Consider the following 25,972-nt stretch of genomic DNA (forward strand, 5'->3'; position numbering starts at 1 on the left):
AGGCCTTCCCCAAACCGCAGCACCAGTTCATACTTCCTCATCCCTCATCGCCCATCGTTACTGAGGATGTGGTCCCAGCTACTGAAATGGGCAAGTGTCAGGATCTTGCGAGTTTGACAAGGGCCAAATTGTGATGACTGTAGACGACTGGGTTAGAACGTCTTAAAAACTGCAACTCTCATGGAGTATTCCCAGTCTGCAGTGGTCAGTATGTATCAAAAGGGCTCCAAGGAACAGTGAAGCAGCGACAGGGTCGTTGGTAAACAAAGCTCGCTCATACACGTGTTGTGTATCTATATAAGATCCCATAGTTGACAGTGCACGACAGAGCACAAAAGAAGACATGAAATCTAAAGAATTGTGTGTAAAGCTCTAAGACAGGACTGTATTGAGGCACAGATCTGGGGAATAGTAGCATCAGGCTGTGGGGATGTTTTTTGTCAGCAGTAATTGGGATACTAGTTGGGGTTGTGGGAAACGCAGATGACAGCTGCAATGTACAGAGACATCCTTGATGATAAACTACTCCGGTGCAGAGGTGAAGGTCCATCTTCTAACAGAATAACGACCTTAATCACACAGTCAAGATAACAAAAGTGTGGATTCCTGATCACTGTGAATGAACTTGAGTGAACCAACCAGAGCCCAAACCTGAACCCGATTAAACATCTCTGGAGAGATCTGAAGATGGCTCAACATCCAACCTGATGGAGCTCAAAATGTTCTGCAAAAAAGATTGGGAGAAACTGCCCAACAACAGGTGTGCCAAACTTGTAGCATCATCCTTTAGACTTGTTAGGCTGCCTGTTTTTTGTTTTATTTAATTTTGGCAATTTTTAATAAATTTGAAAGAAGCAAACATGTTTCACTTTGCCATAATGTGTAGAACATGGTGAAAATTTAATTTGATCCATTTTGGAATAAATATGTCACATGACAAAATGTGGAACAAGTGAAGCGCTGCGGATACCTTTTGGATGGATTGTATTGGACTGAGATCTGGTGACTGTGTAAATACAGTGAACTCATTGTCACATTAGAGAAACCAGTTTGAGATGATTTGAGCTTGACATGGTGCACCATCCTGCTTGAAGCTACCATCAGAAGATAGGCATACATTGTGATGTTGAAGCGATGGACATGATCAGCAAAAATACTAGAGACAGTTTTGGTGAGCCTGTGTAAATTATAGCCTCAGTTTGTTAGCTGACAGGAGTGGCCCATGGTGTGGTCTTCTGCTGCTGTAATCCATATACTTCCAAGACTCTGTTGCAAATTCAGATACGTTCTTCTGCAAACCTTGATTGTAACATGGGGTTATTTGAGTTACTGTTGCCCTCTTGTCAGCTCAGAGCAGTCTGACCATTCTCTTCCAACCTCTGTCATCGACATTATAGAGAACTGCCACTCCCTGGGTACCAGATTCCTTCGCAGACCCTTCTCTGTAAACCCTAGCAGTGGTTGTGTGAGAAAATCCCCAGTAGTTCAGCAGTTTCTGATATTCTCAGATCCACTCATCTCCCACAATGAGGCCATGTTCAAAATCACTTAAAATCACCATTTTCCCTTCATTCTGAGGCTTATTTTGATCTTGAACTTGTTGTCCTGACCACATCTGCATGCACTGCATTGCCTCTCCGGCAGCAAGTTGTAACAAGACTACAAATAATGTTCTCCATCTCAGGCTCCACCTGCTGTATAGCATAGATGCCAACAGCATAAATGTGATCTGTTTTAAGTATCAGCACTTTAATGGGACAACAGACCAAAAAAATTTAATTAAAATCACAAAGCATGTTACTGGAGCTTTAACAGAACTTGCTTTGGGTTGGAATCATTCTTAGGCACTGCCTACTGTGATGATTTTCGGTTTAATGAAAGGTAGGTCACTGATAAGGCAGCACAGCAAGGTTTTTTTCCCCGATTGTGTTTAAATGACTGGGGTCACAGTAAACAAAATCTAATCCTTAAGAAGTTGCTTCTGTACCCAAAAACAAACTGTCAGGTGGGGCGAAAACAAAATAAGTTAAGAACTATAACGTTAAAGGCTTTTCCAGCGTGTCCACCAAGCACGTGAAAGATTGAAATGCTGCACCGCCTCCCAACACGTCCTAGTCATTGTTGCTACTCATTTATCCACTTCCCCAACCAGGAGAGCAAGCACACTTCCTTAATCATCATGTTGTCTTTATACAGATTCAGTACAGTTGAACAGACTGTTTTGTTATTTACATAAAACAGACTTCCAAATGAAATCACAAATAAACTGGAATGCAAAACAAAACAAACAAAAAACCTCTAATGTTTCAAATTTTGTGACAACTTAAGTATTTGTGCAATATTTGTCTGCCTATAAGTAAGATAGAAGTGGCAGTAATCCCTGCATTTTATTGGAGATCATCTAATTTAAAAAATAAAAGTTGACAGTTGACAGCCACTTCATGTTTTAGAAAGAAAACAGAAGATTTTGCGCATCACATGATTAGATGGTGTCACTTCAACATTTCTTTATAAGACAAGAGTCCTGAAATGAAACACAAAAAGGCAAAAGCTCTTTTTACAATAACAGCATTTTAAATTTGCTCAACAAAAAGAAAAAGAAAAGAAAAAAAAAAAGAAATGGCAGTTCATCTATTAGATTTGTAGCAAAAAAGGGGAAAAAAGAAAAGATGGCATAGTCCTTTCAGTTTCAGGGGAAGATGACCAGGGTATTGTCTTGTGTGTAAAAGCATCAGTTCATGCACACACGTAAGCACACACACACATTTCTTAATCCGCAGATGGGATTCTCTGCCCAGTCCTGTCCGGGATAACAAGTGAAGTAGCGCTCAAATTTACTTTGATTTTTTTGTTGTTGTTCTTTTTTTTGTTTGCATCCGCATCCTTCCCTCAACCTGCTGGCTCCTTCTACTCAGTGATATCCTACATTTCACAGAATGACTTGACAACACCCTGAGAACTCGCTCGGACTTGTGTTTTACTTTAGCAACTGGACAGACGGACAGTGACATTGATTCTCCAACTGAAAGAAAACTAAAAAAAAAAAACCACAAAACAAAACCCCGTACCCTTATTCAAGACACATCTTGTAGCAATTATGCCAACTATTGAGTTCGTCACCTCTTTCGCTCGTTGAATATTGGTATAAAATCCTGCCCTTGCTCTTTGGCTCTTGGGGGCTGAAAACAAACATTAAAGCAGCTGTTTGAATAGAAATCTAATTCAAGAAACCGGTTCCTTTTAAACTAAACTGTGGCTGAGCTCAAAATATCGTAGGAGAATTTACATTTGGCTAGTAGTACACCAAACAATAAAATGGGCCCAGGAATGCAAGGTGCATTAGCGATAGCTTTAACTGTGTTAAAGTGTGACTAATTATCTTTACACTTGCACATTTGGGCGGTGAGTGAAGTTTGGGGCTTGTATGGTTGATAAAATGGCGTACCAGCTTCACTAACAAAGTAATTTGGTGAGGTGACAGACAGAGCACTTCTACTGCACTCCTTCCCCAGCAGAGTATCATCCTTGTGGCCTCAGAGGCTTAGAGGGAGACGGACGCTGTGATCAGTGAGTGTGATAGCCAGCAGTACCCATGCCAGCCTGGTTGGTTAGCACAGTCCCGTTGACTCCTTGCCCAGCCTCCACCATGCCTCCATTGCTCATGGCACCCACACCTGTCCATCCAGCACCAGCATGTAAATGACTGCAACAGCACACAAAAACAGAACAATTAGAAAAAATGCAAAATACTGACAACTGCTTGTGCTACCCCTCAGCCTCCTAGCAGAAACACCTATGATATCAACTTCAAAATCAAATTCAAAATTTTGACCTTGAGGTCAAGGTCACTGAGGTTCTAACTCATCAAAGATTTTTAGTAGATGCATCTATGGTATCAATTCCAAAAGCTTAGGTGACTGCCTTCTTGAGTTATCGCATTCACAAACTTAGGTGTCCAACTCGCTCGCCCACCCACCCACCCACCCACCCAGCGGGGTGACGACAATAGCAAATCAACCTTTTATGGCTAAGGGGTAAAAAAAAAATGCAGCCAAGTAAGACATGAACCAGAGTAAAGATGCACTGATCAGATATCAGCCCAATCCTCATATCACTAGTTTGGGTATTGGTTATTATTCTAATAGTAGACCACTAGTTCCAAGCAGGAAATAAGGTAGCAAATTATATGTTGATCCTGCTGCTGTCTTACACATTTAAAATTAATTAATTAATTAATACTGACAGCTGTCACTGCTACCACTAAGCCTAGTAAATGCAACTATAGCATAAATCTGAGGGTTAAAGCACAGACTACAGCTTATTTTTGGTGCATTTACTAGCTGCTGGTATCAGACTGGTGCTCCATATCAGCAGAAAACAGCTTTAAAGCTTTACTCATTTCTAGTTTCAATTAGAACTTCCTTTGCACATAATTTGAGCTGTTCAGATTCCATCAGATGCAGGGATTTCAATGTATGAATTCCAACATGGGTTATTAAAAGGAATACAAGTTATTCGTATGCCAGCATTTTTCAATACTTTAACAGTATCTGAATTGAATTAAATGTGGACTTGCACTGCTCTGCATGTAGCCAAGAAAAACAAAGACAGACTAAAGTCAGACGACAATACCCCATCAGCCTTTTATGAGTGAGGAACTACACTAATACACAGTATAAAATATGGATGTAGCTTCCAGGTCAGAAGAGTGAATGAGCCTTAAAGTTGCATTATTTTTAGCAGGAGATGCTGCTGCAGCAAAAACACTTGTGGTCGTATAAAAGCCTAAAAGGGGAAAACAGCCCCTGTCCAGACCTCTGTAAGTACTTTCCTGATGGGTTTGTGGATTCAGTCACTTATTTCTGCTCATGCAGAATAAAACCCTAAGTCGATTTTGGTAATTCCAAGTTTCAGAAAGGACAATTACCCAGCATGCATGTTAACTAGCTAACAACTTGTGAAACTACACTCGCATTGTGTAGCAATGTCTAATCCGTCCCTTGTTTGTCATTTTTGATTTAAAATACCAAGATGGCAACGACAGAACTGCTCAGCAGCTGGAGCCTGAGGCTTCATAACAGGACGTCACAAACCAGTGGGTGACAACATCCATATTTCTCACTGTCTTTAACTTTACTTCTGTTTTAAGCAGCCTACTGTTACCTAGGCTTCAATGATGCACTGTGCATTGTAAAGGCTGGTAGAAATTCTAAAGTATCAAGACAACATGAAAAATGTTTAATTCACTGTAATGTAAATAACAGCCCCTGACGCAGAAAAGAAACAAAGCTGAGGTGAACAAACTGCTCACTTCTTTTGACTGTAATCATCTTTGGTACTTACTTGTAGCCCTGCTGATCCCAGGTCTGTCCATAGACGCTGTAGCTCGGCACCTGCCACCCATTGGGCACATACTGGCCAATCTGCTGTGTGTTACTGTACCACTGGCCCCACTGACTGTAGGGCTGCGCTGCGAAGCTCACTGTGTTCTGCTGACATGCAGAGTTATATTTTAGGAGGCAGACTATCACATTGCATCAAAATCACTCACAAGTACAGTCAGTCTCTCATTTGAATGAGTGGGTGTCATTGTAGTCGATCTGTAATACGTTCAGAATAAAATCTTAAAGGTTCATACCTGTGCCATCTGTACCTGCTGTATGGGACCCTGGACCATGTCTGTAGTTTCTTTACCCCAGTAACACTTAACAACATAGCCCTCTATGGAAGTGCCATTGACAGAGACAATAGCATGAGCTGCAGCCTCATGGGAGTTGAACCTGCACAAAAAAAGAAAAAGGAAAAAGCGCAGGCATTAGATTGGATAATATTAAGACACCCTAAACCTAGGTGTGTTTGACAATTTAGACTTAGAAAGCATAACAACAAGACAACTTGCCTCACAAATGAATAGCCTTTCTCCGGGAAAACTCTGATTTCCATTATTTGCCCAAAAGGTGAGAAGGTCTGTCTCATAATTTGTTCTATGAACAGGAAAAACAGTTTTAATGTTGAATGTGTAGGCAGTGCTTGCAGCCCTGCAGCACAGAGGTAAACTGTGACTCACCTGTGAGTCCTGTTGTCACTCCTCCGCAGTAGACTGTGCAGTTGCTGGGGCTTGACTGGTTCACCACCTCATCAAAAGATAGCTGCTTGGTATTGGTTGCTAAAATGAGAAAAGAGAAAGACAAGGTTTCTTTTTTAATTAGCTTCGTTATCAAAATGTTTTCTTGCAGCATATTTGCTTTGGGCTAGTTTATAGTGCTAGTGCATCTATATTCATTTTGAAACAGAACACAAACCTGCTCCAACTTTTTTTTATTAGCCAAACACAGAAGAAACAAATCTGAACATTTAGAAATTTTATATTCTCGGGTTTTACCTTTTTTTTTTTTAAGGGACTGTTGAAAAATATGCTTAGCAGCAACTTTAATTAAAAAAAACAAACAAACCAAAGAACCAAAAACAGACATGATTCCTATTGAGCAGTAAATAAGACCTGGAGTATCTTTGCACTGTTCGCACCAGAATACCCCTCCCCCAACCCTTGTTAAAAAATAGTAGTAGTAAATAAAATAAAAAAAAATACGGATGCCATTTCAATATCATGCAAATATTTATTGTTTCCCATATTTAGACAAGTCAAGTGTTGCTTTATCAATAAGCTATGGGCAGTTTTACAAGAGCACTTCTATTTGCGGAATGCCTCTCACTGGCACTGGCACACCCACTATGAGTGCTCTTCTTATTACCTTCTTGTGCATGTCCGCACGGCTTCCCTGACTCCTATTTTCAGGTTGCATCTGCATGCAGGAACTAAGGGACGGTCATGCATTCAAGAAGTTATCAAACTATATTTACACACTGCCTATTATTATGTAATGAGCTACAATCAGAAGTAGGTGGTGGTAATAAAAGTACAAGCTTTTACCAACCATTAAAAAACAAAAACAGAAGCACAGCGGACGCATGTAGTGTGGGGACACGACACAATATCATACAAAACCACACACATGGTCTGTTTGGTCTGACACACACACACACGCACAACTGAACTCTTCAGCTGAAAACTGCTGGTTTGAAGCTGGAGACTAGTGAAACATGTTTCTGGTTAGAATAGAAACTGATGTCTGAGGTGGTGACACAGGTAAGTGCAAGCAGTGAGAAAGGGGCTTTAGGGAGCGATATAAAAATAGCAGCTATATTGAAAAGCAGTCCAGAGATGCACAAGAGGATTTACTTCAAGAGAAAAAAGAAGGGAAAGAGAAAAGAAAATCTCCCAAATCTTCATTCTTACTCACTTTCACTTGTAGTTTTTGGAGCAGGCTTCCTTGTAGCCCAGTTAGTCCTGATCTGCCTCCCTCCCAACCACTGTCCTCCCATCTGCTGAATGGCGTTCTCTGCATCCTGATTACACAAAGCAAGCACAGAAGAAAAAAACAAGACATTTGTAAACATTATCAAATACAATATGGAAATCCTGTCTCTGACTTAAGTGAAAAATCAGAACCTGTTTCTGACTCCTCTAACACGGTCATAATTTACACACTTACCCACTTGTTGAAGAAGGAGACAAAGCCATAGCCTTTAGATTTACCTGTGGCCATGTCTTTCACCACCCGACAGTCCCTGCAAACAAATGAAACTCGGTCAAAACAAGCAGCTTGAAAGACTGAGACCTATAAAGAATATATTTTAACCGAATATTACCAAATATTGACCATGTAAAGCTAGCATTTGCAGCACATTAAATCATTTTCCTATAAGAGTCAGAGCCAACCAGTGTTCACCTTCCCTGATTCATATGGTTTCGAAAAATAAAAATGTATCAAGTGATGGTCCAGCACTAGAACTACTGAGGAATGGGCCTCACATTTTCAGCAATAAATTCCAGCATATTTCCATGATGCTTTCCTCCTTATGAAAGCACCAGCAGATCTGGTTAGATTAGTGCGAGTTTACCAACTATTAAGGTAGTGTTTGCTAATACCTACAATGGCCTTTACACCATATCTATTAATTCATTTCACAAACCAGTGGAAGTCAGACTGGGTGACACAGAAGCACTGGTTACTAGCACATTCTCGATTGTGCTGTTTTCAGCTCACAAATTTCCAGAAACTAAATATCACAAGAACACACTTACGATATTTTTCCAAATGGAGCAAAAGCTGCTTTTATGTCATCTGTGGTGATTTCAGGACTTAGATCTCCAACAAAGACATGGAAGTGACCTTAAAAAAAAAACAAAGAAAAATAAACATAACACAGTAAAACACAAAATTCATTTATTTATTGACCAATGTTCCCTGTTTAAAAAGCTAAGACGACCCCAGAGAATACTGTGCAACCACATCACCAGTTTTACTCACTGCTTGTGTCTTTCTTTTGACTGGTTGGTGTAGTAGCCCAGTTGACCTTGACTTCCTGCAAGAGAGAAAGATGCAGAAAGCGAGGAAGAGGACAAAGGTGAGACATGTAGCGCGCTTGTGGAAGGAAGGAAGGTTGTTTTTCTGTGATTAGAGGCTTTTTCACACACCACTTTTACTTAGGCCACATTTTGTGATTGAGAACTTTTTTTTATATAAATAAGATGATCTCTGTATGTCACATTTGGGTTCTTAAAGCACCAACACAAACTGATTTATCCATTGCCATTTAATTTTATACACCTTTGCAGTAATTAATACACAGTAAAAATACAGTGGCGTACACAGAGGGATATCAAGATTTCACCTTCATAATCAGGAACATTTCACTCTCAGTCTAGTAAAAATTTGGAGCAAAACTGTAGGAAGTAAGGTCCAAATAACAAGGGACTTACAAACAAGTGATTTTTACGAACTTGTTATACTCCTCAAATGGTCCTTCAATACCTGTTGAGGATAAAATATTTTCAACTGAATGTATTTTTCTTGGAAGTAGCTCTTATGTGGATTCTATGTGGAAATAAGTTTGCAAAAGAACACACAGCAGTAAAGATGTAGGGGGACAGAAGAGCATCAATCAAATGAGATCAGAGAATGTTACATGATTACACAGCAGGGCCACGGTAAATTAATTCATACACAGATGGAAACTCACTTAAGGAACATCGGCATTTAAAAACAGGCACAGCATGGAGCATGAAATGACAGTAAAAGGCAGCACTGTGTTTATACCCACTCACATACTGGATTTCACTTTCTATGTCAGACACTGTACTGTAACCTACAGAGCCCCTGAAATACCATATGGTGACATTTACGAAAAATAATATAAAATTTTAAAAAAAGTTTTCGTTAAAATAAAATAAATACATAAATAAATGTATTTATTAGCCAGGAATTTCTGTACCTTGTATATACGAGACACACTTAATGTTATGGGACTTCAGGAGTTCTGTAATAATTCAAAACAGCTGAAAAATAAATAAAAAAATAAAACACTGTATTTAAAGCTTCAGTGACCACATTTATGCACTTTCTTCCTTTTTGTGATTTTCTAGTCTAAGGTTAAAATTCTAGCGCTTCCATTCTATACATGAGCCGTAACTATGGCGTTCAATTAAATTGTTACTGGCCTTGAACTAGAATGAAAACTTCACCCAACAGTGTGTTCAGACCAAATGTGAAGTAAAGATAAATATAAACATTGTGGAAGCTACATATTTGTGTCAAACAAAGGCAAAGACATTAGCTACAAAATTTATAAACTCTGGCACCAACTTTGCTTTATGCTCCATCACCAAAGTATCAGCTGTTGTTTCTCCTGATTACACTAATTAGCAGAAATGGGGGATAAGCTTAAAGTCACAACACAATTTGAGTCAGAGTGAGAGAGTGAGAGAGAGAGAGTGAGAGAGTGAGAGAGAGAGAGAGAGAGAGAGAGCGCGAGAGAGAGAGAGAGAGAGAGAGAACAGGACTTGAAGTAAAGTAAGAGAAGTGACTCTACTTCCTGGTGAGGTCTGAAATATGTTTCTGTCAACTGCATCTAGCTGACAGTTAAAAGTTGGACACTTTATTCGTGTGAGTAAAGTCAGGAAAACATCTGTTTGGTCTGAACAAACAATAGGTGGCAGCTCTAGAACATAACTGACACATCAACTGTTGTCCCACTAAAGTTTGATTGATAGATTTTCTCATTTTTCATTCATTTTCATTTCATCTGTAAAAAATAATTGAAATTAAAAATAAATTATTTATTTAAACAAATTAATAACCTAACTGGTAAAATTACTAAAAACAAATTAACAAAAAGGTCATATCTTTGATGTCTGTATCAACAAAATATCGAATTAAATATTATTTAACTTTCTGAGAATCTCAAAATACTCTACCGCTGTTAATCTACCACAGTGAAAAGAATATGCCATTAAGTCATTTTTGCATCTAATTTCTTTGGTTTGCATGATTTGCAGTCACTTCTTGATGTGCAGCTACTGATTTGAGTTAATTCCACACAACCAACAGAGCAGCAAACACACAAAACCAAAAACTCACACTGTTGAGAACCAAGACTACATATTTTTAGGATTCATAAAGTTCACAACAGTAAGATTACACAGATCAGTGCTTAGTGTTCTCACCCTGGTCATTTCAGACTGTGCACAGAAGAATGGTTTGCACAGGGGAATTAAACAAATTAAGTGAAGTGGAGCAGGAACAGGGCAGTGTGATAAGGTTTAACAAGATACAAGTTTCTCCACACGCTTCATTTCAAATTGTGCCCACCCAGCCTTGACCTAGTTGACTCACCCAGGAGATACGATAGCTTACCTTACCCAGAATTTTCCGACCATTCATGGCTGCGATTGTGGCAGTGGCATGTCTATGCTCATAAAACTCCACAAAGCAGTACGGATCGTGACCTGCTGTCTGGGTTGGAGAGGAAACACATAAGTTATGTTACTGTGAGCAATATGAAAGCTTGAATAATTATGGTGACGTCATTGTTAAGCATTAAATTGGGAGGATGCAACACCAATGCAAAATGGAGAAAAAAAAAGGATGAACATTACAAGAGTCAAGCAAGTAGCTAAACCAGATTGCAAGGGCTGAAAAGAAAATGAGAAGAAAAAGAGTTACGGAAAAATAAATAAATAAATAAATAAAAACAAACTCACATCTACTATCATTTTGCAGCTTTTGCAGGGTCCGATTTGGCCAAACAACTCCAAGATGAGTGCCTCGGTCACATCCCGGGACAGATTTCCCACATACCTAGATGCACAAAAACAAACAACAGACGGGAGACAGTCAGTGCTGGCTAGTTTTTCAAAGTAGCCATCGATGGCTGGTGCAGATGCTCTAACAGGGCAACAGGGTTTCCCTTCTCTAAAAGTTTACCATTGTTAAAAAATTAGCCCAGAGAAACATCTTTCCTAATCCATTTTTAACCTAACTCCAGAAAATGTTTGAAGCATCACGTCAGGACACTGTAAGAAGTTGTTGTTTCCCATTTTTAGCACATTCATATCAGCCTCACCCTCATTACTGGAAATACTTTGTTTCGTTTTAAATAAGGGAGGTTTCTGGGTAGACTGTGCAGGAGGCCAGACGCATCATAACAACTTATAGATGTGAATTCGCTGGACCATTACATGTCTAATTCCTAGACCAGAACAACTCAGCAAATCACAACCACATACCACGCATTCATCCAATCCAACTGTATAGGACATATGCATTATCGTATACCCCTCCTTTGGGTACGGTCTAGAAAATTACAGGTGGAGGTGATTGCTTTCTTGTAATTTCTTGGAAAAGATAAAAATAACAAGGCGGTACATGTTTCCATAAGATGGCAAAGCAGCTGACATGATCATGTTTCGATAAAATACAATCACTGATTACATTCTGTGTTGGGATAAATATTCAGTTAAAATATTGCCACAAGCTAAAATGACAAGTAATTGTTATGAAATTAAATTTCTCTACTATGAAAGCATTCCATATCAAATACACTTCAAAATACTGGTGTTTTTTTGGTATGATATCTTGGATTAACGCTGAAGCCCAACAAGGATCAATTTAAAGCTTTTTACACACTGGAAGATGGTTTAATCTCTAAAAATATATCATACTTACTGAGCTGATAAAAGGGTTTGAATTTAAGATGACGACTTACAGATTAAAACAATAAAAAAAATAAACAAAACAATATCAGCACCAGACACCACTACTAGTCCACTTGTAAGGCTCCATTAAATGCAAATTTGAACGCTATTTATGCTTAATGATTCTGTAATTAGAGCATTTAAATGTCAGCCAAAGAGTAGGGATTGGGTTAAATAAAGAAATAACAACCATGTCTTTTAAATAGAACTGTTTTAAATAGAATTAATCTTCCCCAAGGTAATAAATACCCGTTTTCATAATCAAATCAACATTGGCTGACACCATGTTAACACTTAAAGCATCAAACGCATATACATATATCTACAGTTTCCTGGCCTATACAATGGTGACTCTATCAGGGTGATGGCACGTCGAACTCCATTGAAAAGCCAGCTAGTTTAATGTCCTTCTGCTTATTGCAACACTTAACAGCGCTATAGAGAAGTCTTTGGTACATTTAGCGAGTCTCCCCAAGTTACTACTTAAAGTGTCGTTCACTATGCATACCAACAGTTATTTATTTTAGAAACAATTCAACTTTCACGCCGTCTTATTCTCAGCAAGAAACGTGAACGGACGCGTTAATTTGAGATTTTTCTGGAACTAGCTAGCAGGCTAGCATTAACCAATGTGTCGACTATACCAGAGAAAGACCGTTACCATGTGTTTAGATGTTATAAACGCGTTGTTATGCTACGTTTAACAAAAGCTTACACAAAACATTCAACTGTTATTATATAGACGGGAGCCTCCAATGTGCCTGTCCTAAAGAAACAACCGCTTCGAGACCGGAGTCAGCCCTGGAAACTGCCGCTGAGCATTACGTGACGAACACAAGCGTTTAGCTAACGATAAAGGCATACACTTACAGGGTTTTGGGCTGGTCATCGTCCATTCTGTTTCAGTTGCTGGCCGAAAACAAGTCGCAACCCCGAGTGCAAATCCACGACTGTCGCGGGCAGCTGCCGGTGACACTGTCAAGTTATTTTATTGCGAACTGGTTTATCGCCGTTGTTAGCTCAAGAGTGAACAATGGGCAGCCGACAAAGATGGCGGAGCAACTGGAGGCCGACGCGAGTCCCGCATGCGCAGTAGTTCAGTCCAAAGGCAACTTCTAGACAGGTTACAAAATAAACACAAGTGTAAATTAGATGACAAAACGCGCATAATTATTACACGAAAACATGTAAAAGCACGTGTAAATGTTTCTTTTCTTCTATAATATATGCATTACAAGTAGATCTCTAATCAATAAAATATGTAAAAACCTGTGCGACTTTTAATAACTTCATTCAATCCCGCTGTTTTTTATATTCTCTTTTGTGTAAAGTAACTACACTTTGGGAAACGTGTATCTGAGAATGTATATTTAAGTTTTGGATTTCTCCTCTTTTCTACATTTGAGAGGCAAATATTAGGACATGCAATATATTACAATTTAAATTATGTATACACAGATAGATAAAGCTGATGAGCCATACTACAAACAAATGGGAAGAAGTTGTTTAAGCTAGGTTAAGAAAAGAGGTGACAATCAGTGAGCAGCAGTGGGGTATAGAGGGTGGCAGAGGGTGGTGCAGGACATGCGAGGACAATGAGACAGTGGTGAGGTGTGCAGTATGAATGACAGATGGGTTTCCGGTGGGAAGGGAAGAGTTACATCAGGGCTCGCCTCTGACTCCCCTCTTGTTTGCAGTGGTGATGGACAAGTTCACAGATGGGGTTTGGTAGGACTTGGCATGGACTATGATGTTTGCAGAGGACGCTGAACTGTAGTGAGAGTAGAGAGCATGTGGAAGATAACCTAGAGAGGTGGAGGTATGCCCTGGAGAGAAAAGTAATGAATAAAGAGAAGAACAGCCAGACTGCTTTGAGCTGATTAGAGGATAGCAGTAAACCAAATAACCAGAGTACAAGCAAGATATGCAGAAGAGCGTCTCTGAATTCACAACATGTTGAACCATGAAGCACATGGGATATCTGCTGCGACATTCAGATAGTAGGACCAGAATTTGGTGTAAACAAAAGAAAAATTCTACACATATTCCTAAAATGAGATTTGTTTTCCATTTTATTGATAGTTTGTGGCATTGAAAAACTGCAATACTTAAACAGCTTTTTGTAACATCCAACAAACATTATTGGCAAGCCTCCAAACACCATTTATAAAGCTATACATTTATACAGTATAGTGCAAGTTTCAGTTGTCACTCTTCTTACCAGTGTGTTATTTGTCTTTGGTAGGTTTTGTGTTGCTTTCTGTTTATTTTATTATTTTTTGTGGAAATTGAAATTTTGCTTATTAAAAATATCAGTGGAATCAGTCCTTCCACATGTGACCTGCTGTATAGCCACGTGAATCCAATCACAACAGAACCACCACACGTTTCTAAAAAATTCAAGCTATTCTGATGTAAACAAAGTAAGAAACCTAATTTATTCTTAACTCTGATGCTTCAAGTACAACATTTATTTGTCAGTAATTTACTTACAATTAATGACAAATACATAAATTATATTTATCAGCATATACAAGTGTTTTTACAAAAAAACAAAAAGGAAAAAAGTCCCCTTATGTCTCATCGTTTCCATCCTTGTACTCTGATCGCACAGTCCGACACAGTGCAAACAGCAGGAGAAGCAGAGCTGACAGGGCCTGTCCTCTCTGCTCTGACATGCCCTCATCTGGGGCAGATGCTGTGGTCACTGAGGAGTTTCTCCATCCTCTTTATCTTGCGCTTGTTCTTTGGCATGGGCTTGTCGTACATGCCGTTCTTCAGCAGATGTTCCTTACTATGATGGATCTGAGCGCCGTGCTGAAGCTGGAAGGAGCAGAGTGCTTTCAGGGGCTTGAGCAGAACCTGCACACGCACAGATGGGAATGGAAGGAGAACGCGATAAAGAACACCATGCTCTGTGTTTTGACATGATTCATGATAATGAACCTACAAAGAATTACTGCCCAGCTTCTCACGCACTCTTATCTCCAAGCTTCATTTTACCATCCTTTTACCCTTTTCATTTAGGGTACTGCGCTGCAGTGGTTTGTATCATATCTATCTAATAGACTCCAGTTTGTGCATGTAAATGGAGAGTCCTCTTCACACACTGAGGTTAATTATGGAGTTCCACAGGGTTCAGTGCTAGGACCAATTCTGTTTACATTATACATGCTTCCCTTAGGCAGTATCATTAGAAGACATAGCATACATTTTCACTGCTATGCTGATGACACCCAGCTCTATCTGTCCATGAAGCCAGATGACACACACCAATTAGTTAAACTGCAGGAATGTCTTAAAGACATAAAGACCTGGATGGCCGCTAACTTTCTGCTTCTTAATTCAGATAAAACTGAGCTTATTGTACTCGGCCCTGAAAATCTTAGAAATATGGTATCTAACCAGATTCTTACTCTGGATGGCATTACCTTGGCCTCCAGTAACGCTGTGAGGAACCTTGGAGTCATTTTTGACCAGGACATGTCCTTCAACGCACATATTAAACAAATATGTAAGACTGCTTTCTTCCATTTGCGCAACATCTCTAAAATTAGAAATATCCTGTCTCAGAGTGACGCTGAAAAACTAGTTCATGCATTTATTACTTCCAGGCTGGACTACTGTAATTCATTATTATCAGGATGTCCTAAGAACTCCCTGAAAAGCCTTCAGTTAATCCAAAATGCTGCAGCAAGAGTCCTGACAGGGACTAGAAAGAGAGAGCAGATTTCTCCTGTTTTGGCTTCCCTTCATTGGCTTCCTGTTAAATCCAGAATTAAATTCAAAATCCTGCTCCTCACATACAAGGTCTTAAATAATCAGGCCCCCTTAATGACCTTGTAGTATCATATCACCCTATTAGAGCACTTCGCTCTTGCTCTGCAGGCCTACTTGTTGTTCCTAGAGTATTTAAAAGTAGAATGGGAGGGAGAGCCTTCAGTTTTCAGGCCCCTCTTCTGTGGAACCAGCTTCCAGTTTGGATTCAGGAGACAGACACTATCTCTACTTTTAAGATTAGGCTTAAAACTTTCCTTTTTGCTAAAGCATATAGTTAAGAGCTGGACCAGGTGACCCTGAATCCTCCCTTAGTTATGCTGCAATAGACGTAGGCTGCTGGGGTTTCCCATGATGCATTGAGTTTTTCCTTTCCAGTCACCTTTCTCACTCACTATGTATTAATAGACCTCTCTGCATTGAATCATATCTGTTATTAACCTCTGTCTCTCTTCCACAGCATGTCTTTATCCTGTTTTCCTTCTCTCACCCCAACCGGTCACAGCAGATGGCCGCCCCTCCCTGAGCCTGGTTCTGCCGGAGGTTTCTTCCTGTTAAAAGGGAGTTTTTCCTTCCCACTGTCGCCAAAGTGCTTGCTCATAGGGGGTCATATGATTGTTGGGTTTTTCTCTGTATCTATGAAGTGCCTTGAGGCGACTTTTGTTGTGATTTGGCGCTATATAAATAAAATTGAATTGAATTGAAAATTGAATTTAGCCTACCCACTCATCACCCTTGTTTTAAGAAGGCAGCAGCAAAAAACTCATTTTATTCTAAAGAGCGGAAATGTCCATTTAGCAATGATCTGCTGAACAGAGTCAAGCATTTAGCATTAAAATCTAGATATTTATCTCAGCAGTTGGTAGAGACTAAACACAGAGTTAAAAGTAATGCAAATATTAGATGTAAAAATAATTACGATTCTGTATACTACAGATTTTAAATATTTATTACTGTTATTATTATTATTACTGTTTTGGTATTTTACCTCTTGGATCTCATCATTCCGCTCCAGGATCGACAGAGCGACAGCGGCACATTCCAGAGTAGACAGACAGATGTTGGAAGGTTGTGTGCGGATCACGTATTGACTTGATAAAGTCCTATTGAGCTGCACCTGGTAAACCAAAGCAGAAGTGATCAGTAATCACAATGTTGATGTATGAAAAGCAATGAATTTTATGAAAGCTGTAATTCTTAAGGAATGCACCACACTGGCAGTTTTTCATTTAGGGCTTTCAGCGTTCATCTCTGACAGGTGTGAAGTTTCAAAGTTATGGTTTGTCCATAAACACGTGATCAGAGCTGGAACATCTTCTAATGTTGGTTGTCAACATTACACACATTCAACTTAGAGGCGGACTGACACAGAATTTATGACACAGATTTATCTGATAGCAGATATATGAGCTAATTTTTCCCCCCTTTCGGACTTCTGTGTTTCATTTACTTGTTTACGTTTTCCCTCACTCTACCTGGATCAACTGATTTGTGTGTTTGTGGCGTTGTATTGACTAATCACGTTTGTGCACACCTGCATGTTATAGTTCTGTGTCAGTTGGACACACAAATCCAAATTTTCCACCCAATTCAGGCTTTAAGACCCTAGAAAGAAAAAAGGCTTAGCAACTGAGAGAACAGAGTTTATATTCTCTACAACGTCCTTTAATATGCGCACCTGCTTGGGCAGGTGGAAAAGGCTGTTTTTGAGGAACATGTTTTTGGCTTGGCTCCAGGTGCCGTCTATGATGATGACATTATATTTCGCAGTGCCCACTTCTTGGTATTGCACCAACTCCTCAAGGTTCTCCGATTTAGGTCCTGGGTACAGAATCAGCGTTCTGCTGTCCCGGCACACCGCAGCCAGCTCCGGGTGCCTGCACAGAAAATAAATGAAGGCAGAAAATAAAAATTTAAATATAACACATACCGGTATTTAACTACGCTCAATTAACGCATACTTACTTTTCCTCATTAAATCTCCTTCCAACTATGACATTGCATTTTCCTTGTGGCAAGCAAGCAGCAAGTAGAGGAACTGTGCGGAGTACTCGGCTCTCCTGCAAGAGATCGAAACCTTTAGTCTCTCATGTTAACCTTTTATAAAATGTGTGTTCATTACTGTCATGAAAGCCACGCATTATAGAGTCCACTGTCAGGAGCAAGACAGTAATCTGATTCCAAAGCATTCAAACACACCCGATGGCGATGTCAGGGTGATACACTGAGAAATGAGACACTGATGTTCTTCTTATTCATCCACTAACTCTCAACACAATATCAGTCTTGGTCTGGTGCAGATGTACATGTATGCATCTTTCTGGATATGGGTCAATATCAAAACTTGCCTTTAATGGAAATAAGTCAGCAAAACATGCGTGGAAATGGTGCGATGTAGAAATTGTTCTTTCAGATAGTTTGATTAATAAAATAAGCTATGGTTGTATCAGCTGATACAGGCATCAATGTATATGTTTGCCATTATTATTATTATTATTTATTTTACAGGAAACAGTTTTTCCAGCAGAGTGGACATCTGTACCATCATGCAGGATTTTAGATTAGCGAGGTAACTTAACTGGGAATTTTCCGTTTTAGTGCAAAGAACAACTAATGTCACTGTTTGTTTTGATAGTAAGATTATTATAGTCCATAATGTTTGTCTCTACAATTAATACTTTTGGGTGTTTATTTTGCTTAAATATTCATCAGCATTTTTAAATCAAATCAATCTTAAACAGTTACAGTCATCTTAGTGTAAAATTCCCTCTCTCTTTGTTACTTTATCAGCTTTTCTGCTGATTCAATTAAACCCATGTCCTATAATATATTATTGTATATAGCATTTGTATTCTATTTTATACGATTGTATATAGTATTTTATTTTTAATTTATTTTATTTTACTCTATTGTGTACTGTATCTCATAGATATATTATTCCAGTGTTTTTTCTCTAATTTTTCTATGTAACTTTGCACTGTCCACTGCTGTAACAAAACAAATTTCCCCACACGTAGAACTAATAAAGGTTATCTTATCTTATAATAGTTTATTACTTATATCCTATTTTTGTCAGCCAGGTCTCAAAGTGAAACTCATGCAAGATCAACTTGCTAGGCAAAAAATAACCCATAGAGGCTCAAATCAATGTGCAATACATGCATACAACAATACTGCTAACACTACCACACAACATAAAGTTTAATCTAACAGATTTTTATAAACAATAACAGTGACTTTTGGAGGCTTTTGAAAGACATAGATGTATTTTTTGAAGCTTCACAAACGCTACATTTAAACAGATCAAGGACTCTGGGTCTTAAAACATGACTTTTTACTCACCTCTGCAGGATGCTGCACTACGTACAGACATGTGGAGACCTCCAGAGGTTGTGGTGGAAGAAAAGGACATAGACACACCTTCTGAGGGCGACTACATGGGAGGAAAGTTGAAGACGTGAGGCTGTGTTTTCCCAGTTACTTCCCAGCCTATAGCCCCCATCTGTGTGTGTTTCAGCTGGTCTTGAGCTTTCTGTAACGACACGGATCTGTTCCCTCATTAAAGCATGCCAGCTACGCGAGGAGACGGGAACATTCATACGCCGCCTGGATCAACCAACTCGGCTAACTACTAGCATGAGCTGCTCTTTAATTCAACTCACCGGCAACGGAAACATGTCGGTCTTCTCTCGCCAGCCTCCACCGGAAGGGCAGCCAGATCCCCAAAAGCGTCAACCAACCCGTCCTCCATCGAGGAGCCGTCGCACATTTCTGGGGCGTTTTGTATCTCTTGAGTGACGGCGGGACACAGACTGGGAGCGCAGTCCATTGTGGAGTTAGCAACAAGCTAACCTGTGCGAGTACCCAAACACTGCGCCGTCTTCTGGTGTAGAAGTAGACCGACTAGAGAGAGAAGGCACACGGCGGCGTAATTAAAAGTGTTTCGTAGAGTTCACAGTGCGTGCGCTTTATATTTCGGGTATATACCTCGCCTCTACAATGGATGAAAAGAGATGAGTACACAATGCACATAACTGCTGGTGGTAGGAAATGTTTATTACAGGAGAGTCCGAGGCTGAATTCGTTTATACAAAGTGTTTCTCTTCTTTTTCTTTTCCTCCCATCTCCTTTGGTATGCGTCTATCGCGTAGTATGTTATATACATTTAGAGTTGGATGGCTAAAATAACTTGTTTCATAATCATAACAGACACCTTTTCTGGCTACGCTTACCTCGTTAGTAAGGTAAGAGTAATGATCTATGGGGCGACTTCACTTGTTGCTACTGCAAGGTTAACCTGTAAAAAGACTAAAGCTAGATCGATATTATTAACCAGTATTAGCCATTATCACAGGTATATATGATATTAGCCCAGATGATTTCCCGTATATGCTAACAGAAATTAACACAGAACTTTTTGACATCCGGGGTCTCAATACAGATACAGATACTAAAATTAAGACTAGTTCCTTATTTTGTCACATCTATTTTTTTTTTTCATATCCAAGATCAGTGGTGCAAAGTGAGCTTCACAATAAGCTGTTAACTATTTAGTTTGGAAGTTGTGTGTGACTAAATAATAACCCCATCATTTCCCCCTTTCTCATAAGATTCAAATATACTCTCAATATGTGTATGTATGCATATAATCCAGACTGCTTTCATGCATCATTGGTAAAAACGCCAATCATGTCAGAAACAGAATACTTTTATAATCTCTAAGGACAATATATATATACTGGTATGTAAATCGGTATATATTCAGTTTGCCATCATATGCAACAAAGAAAAATAATATATTATTGGTTTGAAGAGCTAAAAAAATAGCAGCTATTTAAACTTTCATTGTCGAAATTGTGTTTCATTACAATTTTTGCTGTCCTTCTCAGGATGATTACAGATGTTCATAATCAGTTCATAGGCATAAATATAACAGCAATCATTTTGTTATACTCGTCGTTGTTTTGTTTTTCATTTTCAGTCAGTTAGCTGTTTGCTGTTCAAAAACTCAAGTTACCAACATGCACTGACACATCCGTTCTATTTATTGTATTTCTGCGACACAGTTGCTTGTAAGTTGTTAGTACTTCATTAACTCAGGGCTGCCACCTGTCGGTGTGGAGGAAAAGGGTTATTTTAAAAAATACGCTGGGTGTCGCCAAAGGCTATTTAATGTAAAAGTAAGGCCGCTTTAATATACTTGAAAACACAGCTTTTGCCCCACGGAAGCAAAATAGTTATGTACACTTAGTTGCGTATGCATTTTATTCACACATCGTTTGTCCATTTGAAAATGGATATCTGTGAGTTTGTTTATAGTTTGACTTTGAAGGTCAGTCAACACAGGGTCACAGCTGAGGCTTCAGATGGCACCTTGGATTCAGACGTAAAGCAACTACTGTACAGTGTATCTGCAAGCAATGCAAACATGCAGAATACTGTACACCACAGTGCAAAAATTAAAAAAAAAACAACCCCAAAAAGTTTCTCTATGTGCATACATTGGGGAATATTTTGTTCATTTTGAGACAGCTGTGCTAAAGCAGACTAAAACGAGCTACGTTTGGTTAAGTTGGAGATATCTCTTCGATGATGCAGGAGAAATATACGTAACTTTTATAAATGCCTTTGAACATTTTTATGATAATTTTTTTTAAAAGCATTTGCAAAATTTTATAACATTTGATGAAGATCTTTAATTACAGATTATTTTGACAGGGTGCAAAACATCACACCCCATTTGGCTTAGCGACGGATGCACATTGTCAAGAAGTTTCACGTTCCAAGCACATCTGTGATTAAACAAAGATTTGCAGGGTGGATAATTTGTCAGGAATAACTACAGGTAAATAGGCTCATCTGCACGGATCACAGACTCTGTCTTGGATGTTTACAAGCGGTTGTGCGGAACACAGGCTCCCAGTTTAGATAAGGTGTCGAGTTAATGGCCAGAAGGGCTTATTTATAGCTGAAGATGCACCCTGACACCGTACAGACACCGACACATGCACGTTTATCCTTTTTATTTGCACATGTGAACCACTCTCATCAATCATGCTATGACTCATGCGCTATTGGCAGACAGTTTGGCTTCACCTGCAGAGACAAAGGATATATGATCAATCTGAAGGCAAAGGTTTTAGATAAGACTTTGATTATATATGCAAATCTGAGCTTTAAGAATTTATCTTAATTTAATGCACTTTACATTTACTGACATTTTAAGCCCAAATATGGATATTGATCTGTTACAGCACTTAATACCAAGTTTATTGAAAAAGACTGTAGCGCACTAAAATATTACACACTGTCCTTTGTTTTTGGCTTGCTCAGTTGGAAAAACTGTCGAACTATCTTCTTGTTTCTCAGCATTATTCTCTGTTGGATCTGTTTCTGATGACTTAACATCTGTCTCTAGTTCAGTTTGTTTTGTAACTGTTTCAGTCTGGCTTCTTTCTCCTTCTTCTGGTTTGGGGTTTTCTCCTTCAGTTGGCTTTCCATCTCTCTCATCTCTGGTGGTCACTTCATTCCCGTCCTGTACGCTTTCAGCTTCTGTTTTGGCCACAGCCAACGCATTCTCTTCTCCATCTCCGTCGCCTTCATCAGCAGTCTCTGCCGGCGATGCCGTCTCTTTCTCCTCCTCTCTTTGCTCCTTCCCTCCAGCCTCTTCGTTTTCCTGCACAATTGGAGTCAGAGGCGTTAGATCTAGACACGTCTTAGGAGGGGATGCTACTTTTCTCCTAGGAGGAGCGACTGGCTTGTCCATTTCTGAATCTTTTTTCCACAAATCCCGAACACAGACATTGCTCTCTTCCAAGGCTGCGGGATGATCATCTATACTTGTCCAATCTGCTTCCTCTGAGGGAAACTCAAAGCAAGAGATGCTAAGTTCATCGACTGGGATTTCTGTTGGTTTTTCAACTGTTATAGACACACTCCTTACTGTCTTGGATTTACTCTTTTTTGCTGTTTGTGTGTCGTCTTCTTCCAGAAGTCGAGGGAAAGGCTCTATGTCGCACGGAGAAGAATTGGCGCTGGACCTGAAGAAGTCTGTAATATCCTCCTCTGAGTTAGGCACCTCTCCTTTTTCAGGTTTGGTCACAAAAACATCAAGATCATACAAATCCTCGGACATTATCCGAGGTCCTTCCTCTGGGCATTTTTCTTTATCTGTTGGTTCCCCCTCCACAACAGGAGTCTCATCTATCAGGACATATTTCTCTAAATATCCCCTGGCCTCTCGGTCTGAATGCCTGCTGTGGAAGGACTTCTCCGAGGTCACACTTTCAGTGTCTTCTTCTTTTTTCCGGCTGCCGAGTGCTTCCTCGTAAAGGTCTGTATAAAGAAAGGCCATGGCTTTGGGTTCCTCCAGCAAAATGGGATCAATAATTTTCGGAGGCCCTTCGGGTAGAAAGATTGGTGTGAGGACATCTTCTTGGCTTCCAAACAAATTCGAACCACTCTGTTTTGAGGGAAGCCTAGATAGTGCACTTTCTGCTGCTCCACCTCCATCTGTTGCCCCTGGACCTTTCAGAAAGTATTCGTCTGTACCGCCATAAAAGACTTCATCTAAAAGCTCGTTAGCAAGTTCCACCAGACTGATTGTGTCTGACTTGTCAACATCTGCACCTTTGGTGCTGGTGCTTTCTTTAGTCTGTGCATGTTTCTCAGTGTACTGACTCTCAGTAGCAGTCTTTGCCTCTGGTTCCACCTGTCCTCCTGCAGCCACAGCAGGACCTCCTGGAGCTTGAGCATCAATCAGGGCGAATGCCTCAAAGTAGTCCACATTTCCTGCTGCTGCTCTGCTTTGCATTCTGGCCACGGGAGCTCCTGGTGGATCCATGGAATCTAGATCCACAGGAGGGCGGGGGCTGGCTTGGTAATCTATTGTTGGGCCCGTTTCTACTGAGATCAGCAGCTCATTTTCATGGATCTCCTCACTAGCTTTAGGAACAACACTTTCCTCCAGGTATGAAAGATTGTCCACCATTTCTTTGCTGACTTCTTCATCCACGGTGGCCAGTTTTTGGGGAACAACAATGTTGAGGATTTCAGAGCCTTCTGACACTAAGCTGAACAGCTGCTGCTCTTTGTCTTCCTGAGGATCAGTTGTTTCCTCTTGGTCTCCTTCTCCGTCACTTTTCAAATTTGGTTGAGAGACTTCCACTAACTCTGGCCGCCCTGAGATGTTCTCAGAGCTTTCTGCCAGGACTTCTCGCTTTCTATCTGCTTTGCTTTTCGGCCCACTTGCCCTCTCCTTGGTTGTCTTCCTTCTTGAGATAAGCTCCTCATCCATGACAAAAATGATTTTGCCTGCTGGATGAGACCCAGGTGTTGCAGGCTGTATTGCACTGAGATCCACAGAGGGGAGTCCAGCTTCAGACATCCATGGTGTGGTGCAGCGACTGGGGGTCGTCTCCCATGCGATTCCGCTGTCCTCCCCTTGCATAGTTACCATGGAGAAGGAGGAGTCCATCATTAGGCACTGCATCTTAGGCCGGACATTATCATCGTGGACAGCCTCGCGTAAGCTGAAGGCACAGTAGCGCACAAATATTGGGAGGTTAAGGGAAAACTATACAAAATATGTCCTAATAACTTCTAAGTTGTGCAGGTGTTCTTTTGCTTTAATACTTTTTGCACTGCGCCTAAAGCGAGAGAAAGAGTCTCAACTTATATTCACCAAAGTCTGAACTGCATAAAGCATCACATCTATCAACATTTGAAGATGCTTGTTGTGCTCCATGAGCATTTTTACGTCACACAAGTGTCATTAAGTAGGAAGAAAGAAAGAAATTTCACCCTGCAGAACTTCCCATTCTCCTTGACCAGTGCAAACATACGAACGTGTGGCATTTCCTCCATAAATTCAGCATATTTTATTACTGTAAAATAAATGTTTCACCACAGACTCTAATTCCTAAATGATCAAAAACTTTCTTCTGTGGTAAAAAACCAAAACAAAATTGCAAAACAAATCTCATTAAGATGAAACTTTAACCTCCAGCATAAAGAGCACCTGTTTTGAAGGGTCTCCACTTCATCAGTAACATCAAGGTTTTGTTCTGTAATATCTTCAGATGTCAACACAGTCATCTCAGGGTCAACATCTGACTGTGCAAAATCCTCCATTGCTGTAGCCATTGTTAGCAGTATGGATCTGCTTCAGCCTCTCAACACGACTCGATGCTGCTCTGCTGATCACATACGAAGCGAGCGAGCGTGCTCGAGTCGGGTTTTCATGCTCAGCATAATCTTGAAATAGAAAACTTGCCTTCCACTGTTTCATCTGAAACATTTGCAGCATGCAGGGAGAGTAATTCGTCTCCTGTTCACAATGGTTGAACTCTTGAAATCACTACATACAGATAACAAGTTAATCTGGGTTAAGCAGTTGCAAATAATCTGAACTGTGAAAATGCAGGAACATTAAGGCAGTGTCTCTGTCTTATTTATTTTTGCCAGGTCTAATAATAATTTTTTCTTGGCATCATGTATCTGATATCATTAGTCTCTCTGTAAGTGAGTTAGAGGTAAGATTGTTAAAAATCTTTAAGCTGTTTTTTTTTTCATGTGCAACAAATCACATGTCAATGAAAAATAGTAAAAACCAAAATTGTGATTAAAAAGTTAGACTTGTCATGCTTTTCTGTCCCACTAGTGAGCATTTTTTGTGGTAACTGGCCAAATAAGTTTTTAAAATCTGCCTTTCTTTCATTTTGATTGAGCCACCTGCTCGTGTCTGTCACACAGAGTGTCAGAGATGCTATGTGGGAAATGAAAGCGTGAAGGAGTTGGGGAGGGTTTAGTCAACATGTTCTATCTGGGTAAAAGTTCCCCAGTGTAAACTAGTCTGACATACCCTGTGCATCATAAAACTTTCCAGTGGGCATGCCAAACTGTGAATTTAATATTATATAAATTTTGAGGCAGTAATCACACACAACAAGACCGGGAAGAAGCAAAACTGAAAAGTCCAAGAATATAAATTAATCAATAAACACAAAACACTGGGCCAGTAATTTGACATTTATGTTAGGCTGCTGAAAGGTGTCTCTATAAGCGATTGCACCATAGGTTATACTTAGTTTGTTACAG

The 25,972-nt window shown here is 39.8% G+C and overlaps 3 protein-coding genes across 4 annotated transcripts; all 3 read right to left on the reverse strand.

Moving 5' to 3' along the window:
* Positions 1-2,170: 2,170 nt before the first annotated feature.
* Positions 2,171-13,177, reverse strand: LOC102309417 (nucleolysin TIA-1). Of its 2 annotated transcripts, none has more exons than XM_014336001.2 (12): positions 12,968-13,177; positions 11,105-11,201; positions 10,758-10,856; positions 8,373-8,427; positions 8,147-8,234; positions 7,554-7,629; positions 7,302-7,407; positions 6,068-6,166; positions 5,900-5,984; positions 5,639-5,780; positions 5,344-5,489; positions 2,171-3,703 (listed from the first exon to the last, which is right to left on the reverse strand). In XM_014336001.2, the coding sequence occupies exons 1-12, from the start codon at positions 12,991-12,993 to the stop codon at positions 3,565-3,567; spliced, it is 1,158 nt and encodes a 385-aa protein (XP_014191487.1). In that variant the 5' UTR covers positions 12,994-13,177; the 3' UTR covers positions 2,171-3,564. The 2 variants fall into 2 exon arrangements, with proteins under 2 accessions (XP_014191487.1, XP_005929883.1); XM_005929821.3 differs by having other exon boundaries at positions 5,344-5,492.
* A 1,370-nt stretch (positions 13,178-14,547) lies between these two features.
* On the reverse strand, positions 14,548-21,775 carry dtwd2 (DTW domain containing 2). Its single transcript, XM_005929822.3, has 6 exons — positions 19,537-21,775; positions 19,217-19,307; positions 17,840-17,934; positions 17,553-17,751; positions 16,863-16,991; positions 14,548-14,959 (listed from the first exon to the last, which is right to left on the reverse strand). The coding sequence occupies exons 1-6, from the start codon at positions 19,701-19,703 to the stop codon at positions 14,780-14,782; spliced, it is 861 nt and encodes a 286-aa protein (XP_005929884.1). The 5' UTR covers positions 19,704-21,775; the 3' UTR covers positions 14,548-14,779.
* A 107-nt stretch (positions 21,776-21,882) lies between these two features.
* On the reverse strand, positions 21,883-25,105 carry si:ch1073-398f15.1 (cardiomyopathy-associated protein 5). Its single transcript, XM_005929823.3, has 2 exons — positions 24,894-25,105; positions 21,883-24,405 (listed from the first exon to the last, which is right to left on the reverse strand). The coding sequence occupies exons 1-2, from the start codon at positions 25,016-25,018 to the stop codon at positions 22,167-22,169; spliced, it is 2,364 nt and encodes a 787-aa protein (XP_005929885.1). The 5' UTR covers positions 25,019-25,105; the 3' UTR covers positions 21,883-22,166.
* Between the last annotated feature and the right edge of the window lie 867 nt (positions 25,106-25,972).

This window comes from Haplochromis burtoni, unplaced genomic scaffold (genome assembly GCF_018398535.1).
Source record: "Haplochromis burtoni strain Fernald_Lab_line unplaced genomic scaffold, NCSU_Asbu1 Contig_107, whole genome shotgun sequence".
In the NCBI taxonomy this organism is placed as follows: Eukaryota; Metazoa; Chordata; class Actinopteri; order Cichliformes; family Cichlidae; genus Haplochromis; species Haplochromis burtoni.

Coding starts and splice junctions, on each gene's coding strand:
- LOC102309417 (XM_005929821.3), bottom strand. CDS start 12,993: ATGGACGATGACCAGCCCAAAACCCT. Junction 10,857..11,104: donor GCTGCAAAATGATAGTAGAT/GTGAGTTTGTTT, acceptor TCTCCAACCCAG/ACAGCAGGTCACGATCCGTA. Junction 3,704..5,343: donor TGGGATCAGCAGGGCTACAA/GTAAGTACCAAA, acceptor GTGCTGTTGCAG/TCATTTACATGCTGGTGCTG.
- dtwd2 (XM_005929822.3), bottom strand. CDS start 19,703: ATGGACTGCGCTCCCAGTCTGTGTCCCGCCGTCACTCAAGAGATACAA. Junction 19,308..19,536: donor CCGACATGTTTCCGTTGCCG/GTGAGTTGAATT, acceptor CCTCCCATGTAG/TCGCCCTCAGAAGGTGTGTC. Junction 14,960..16,862: donor GGAATGATGAGATCCAAGAG/GTAAAATACCAA, acceptor GTGCGTGTGCAG/GTTCTGCTCAAGCCCCTGAA.
- si:ch1073-398f15.1 (XM_005929823.3), bottom strand. CDS start 25,018: ATGGCTACAGCAATGGAGGATTTTGCACAGTCAGATGTTGACCCTGAG. Junction 24,406..24,893: donor GTGGAGACCCTTCAAAACAG/GTGCTCTTTATG, acceptor CTGTGCCTTCAG/CTTACGCGAGGCTGTCCACG.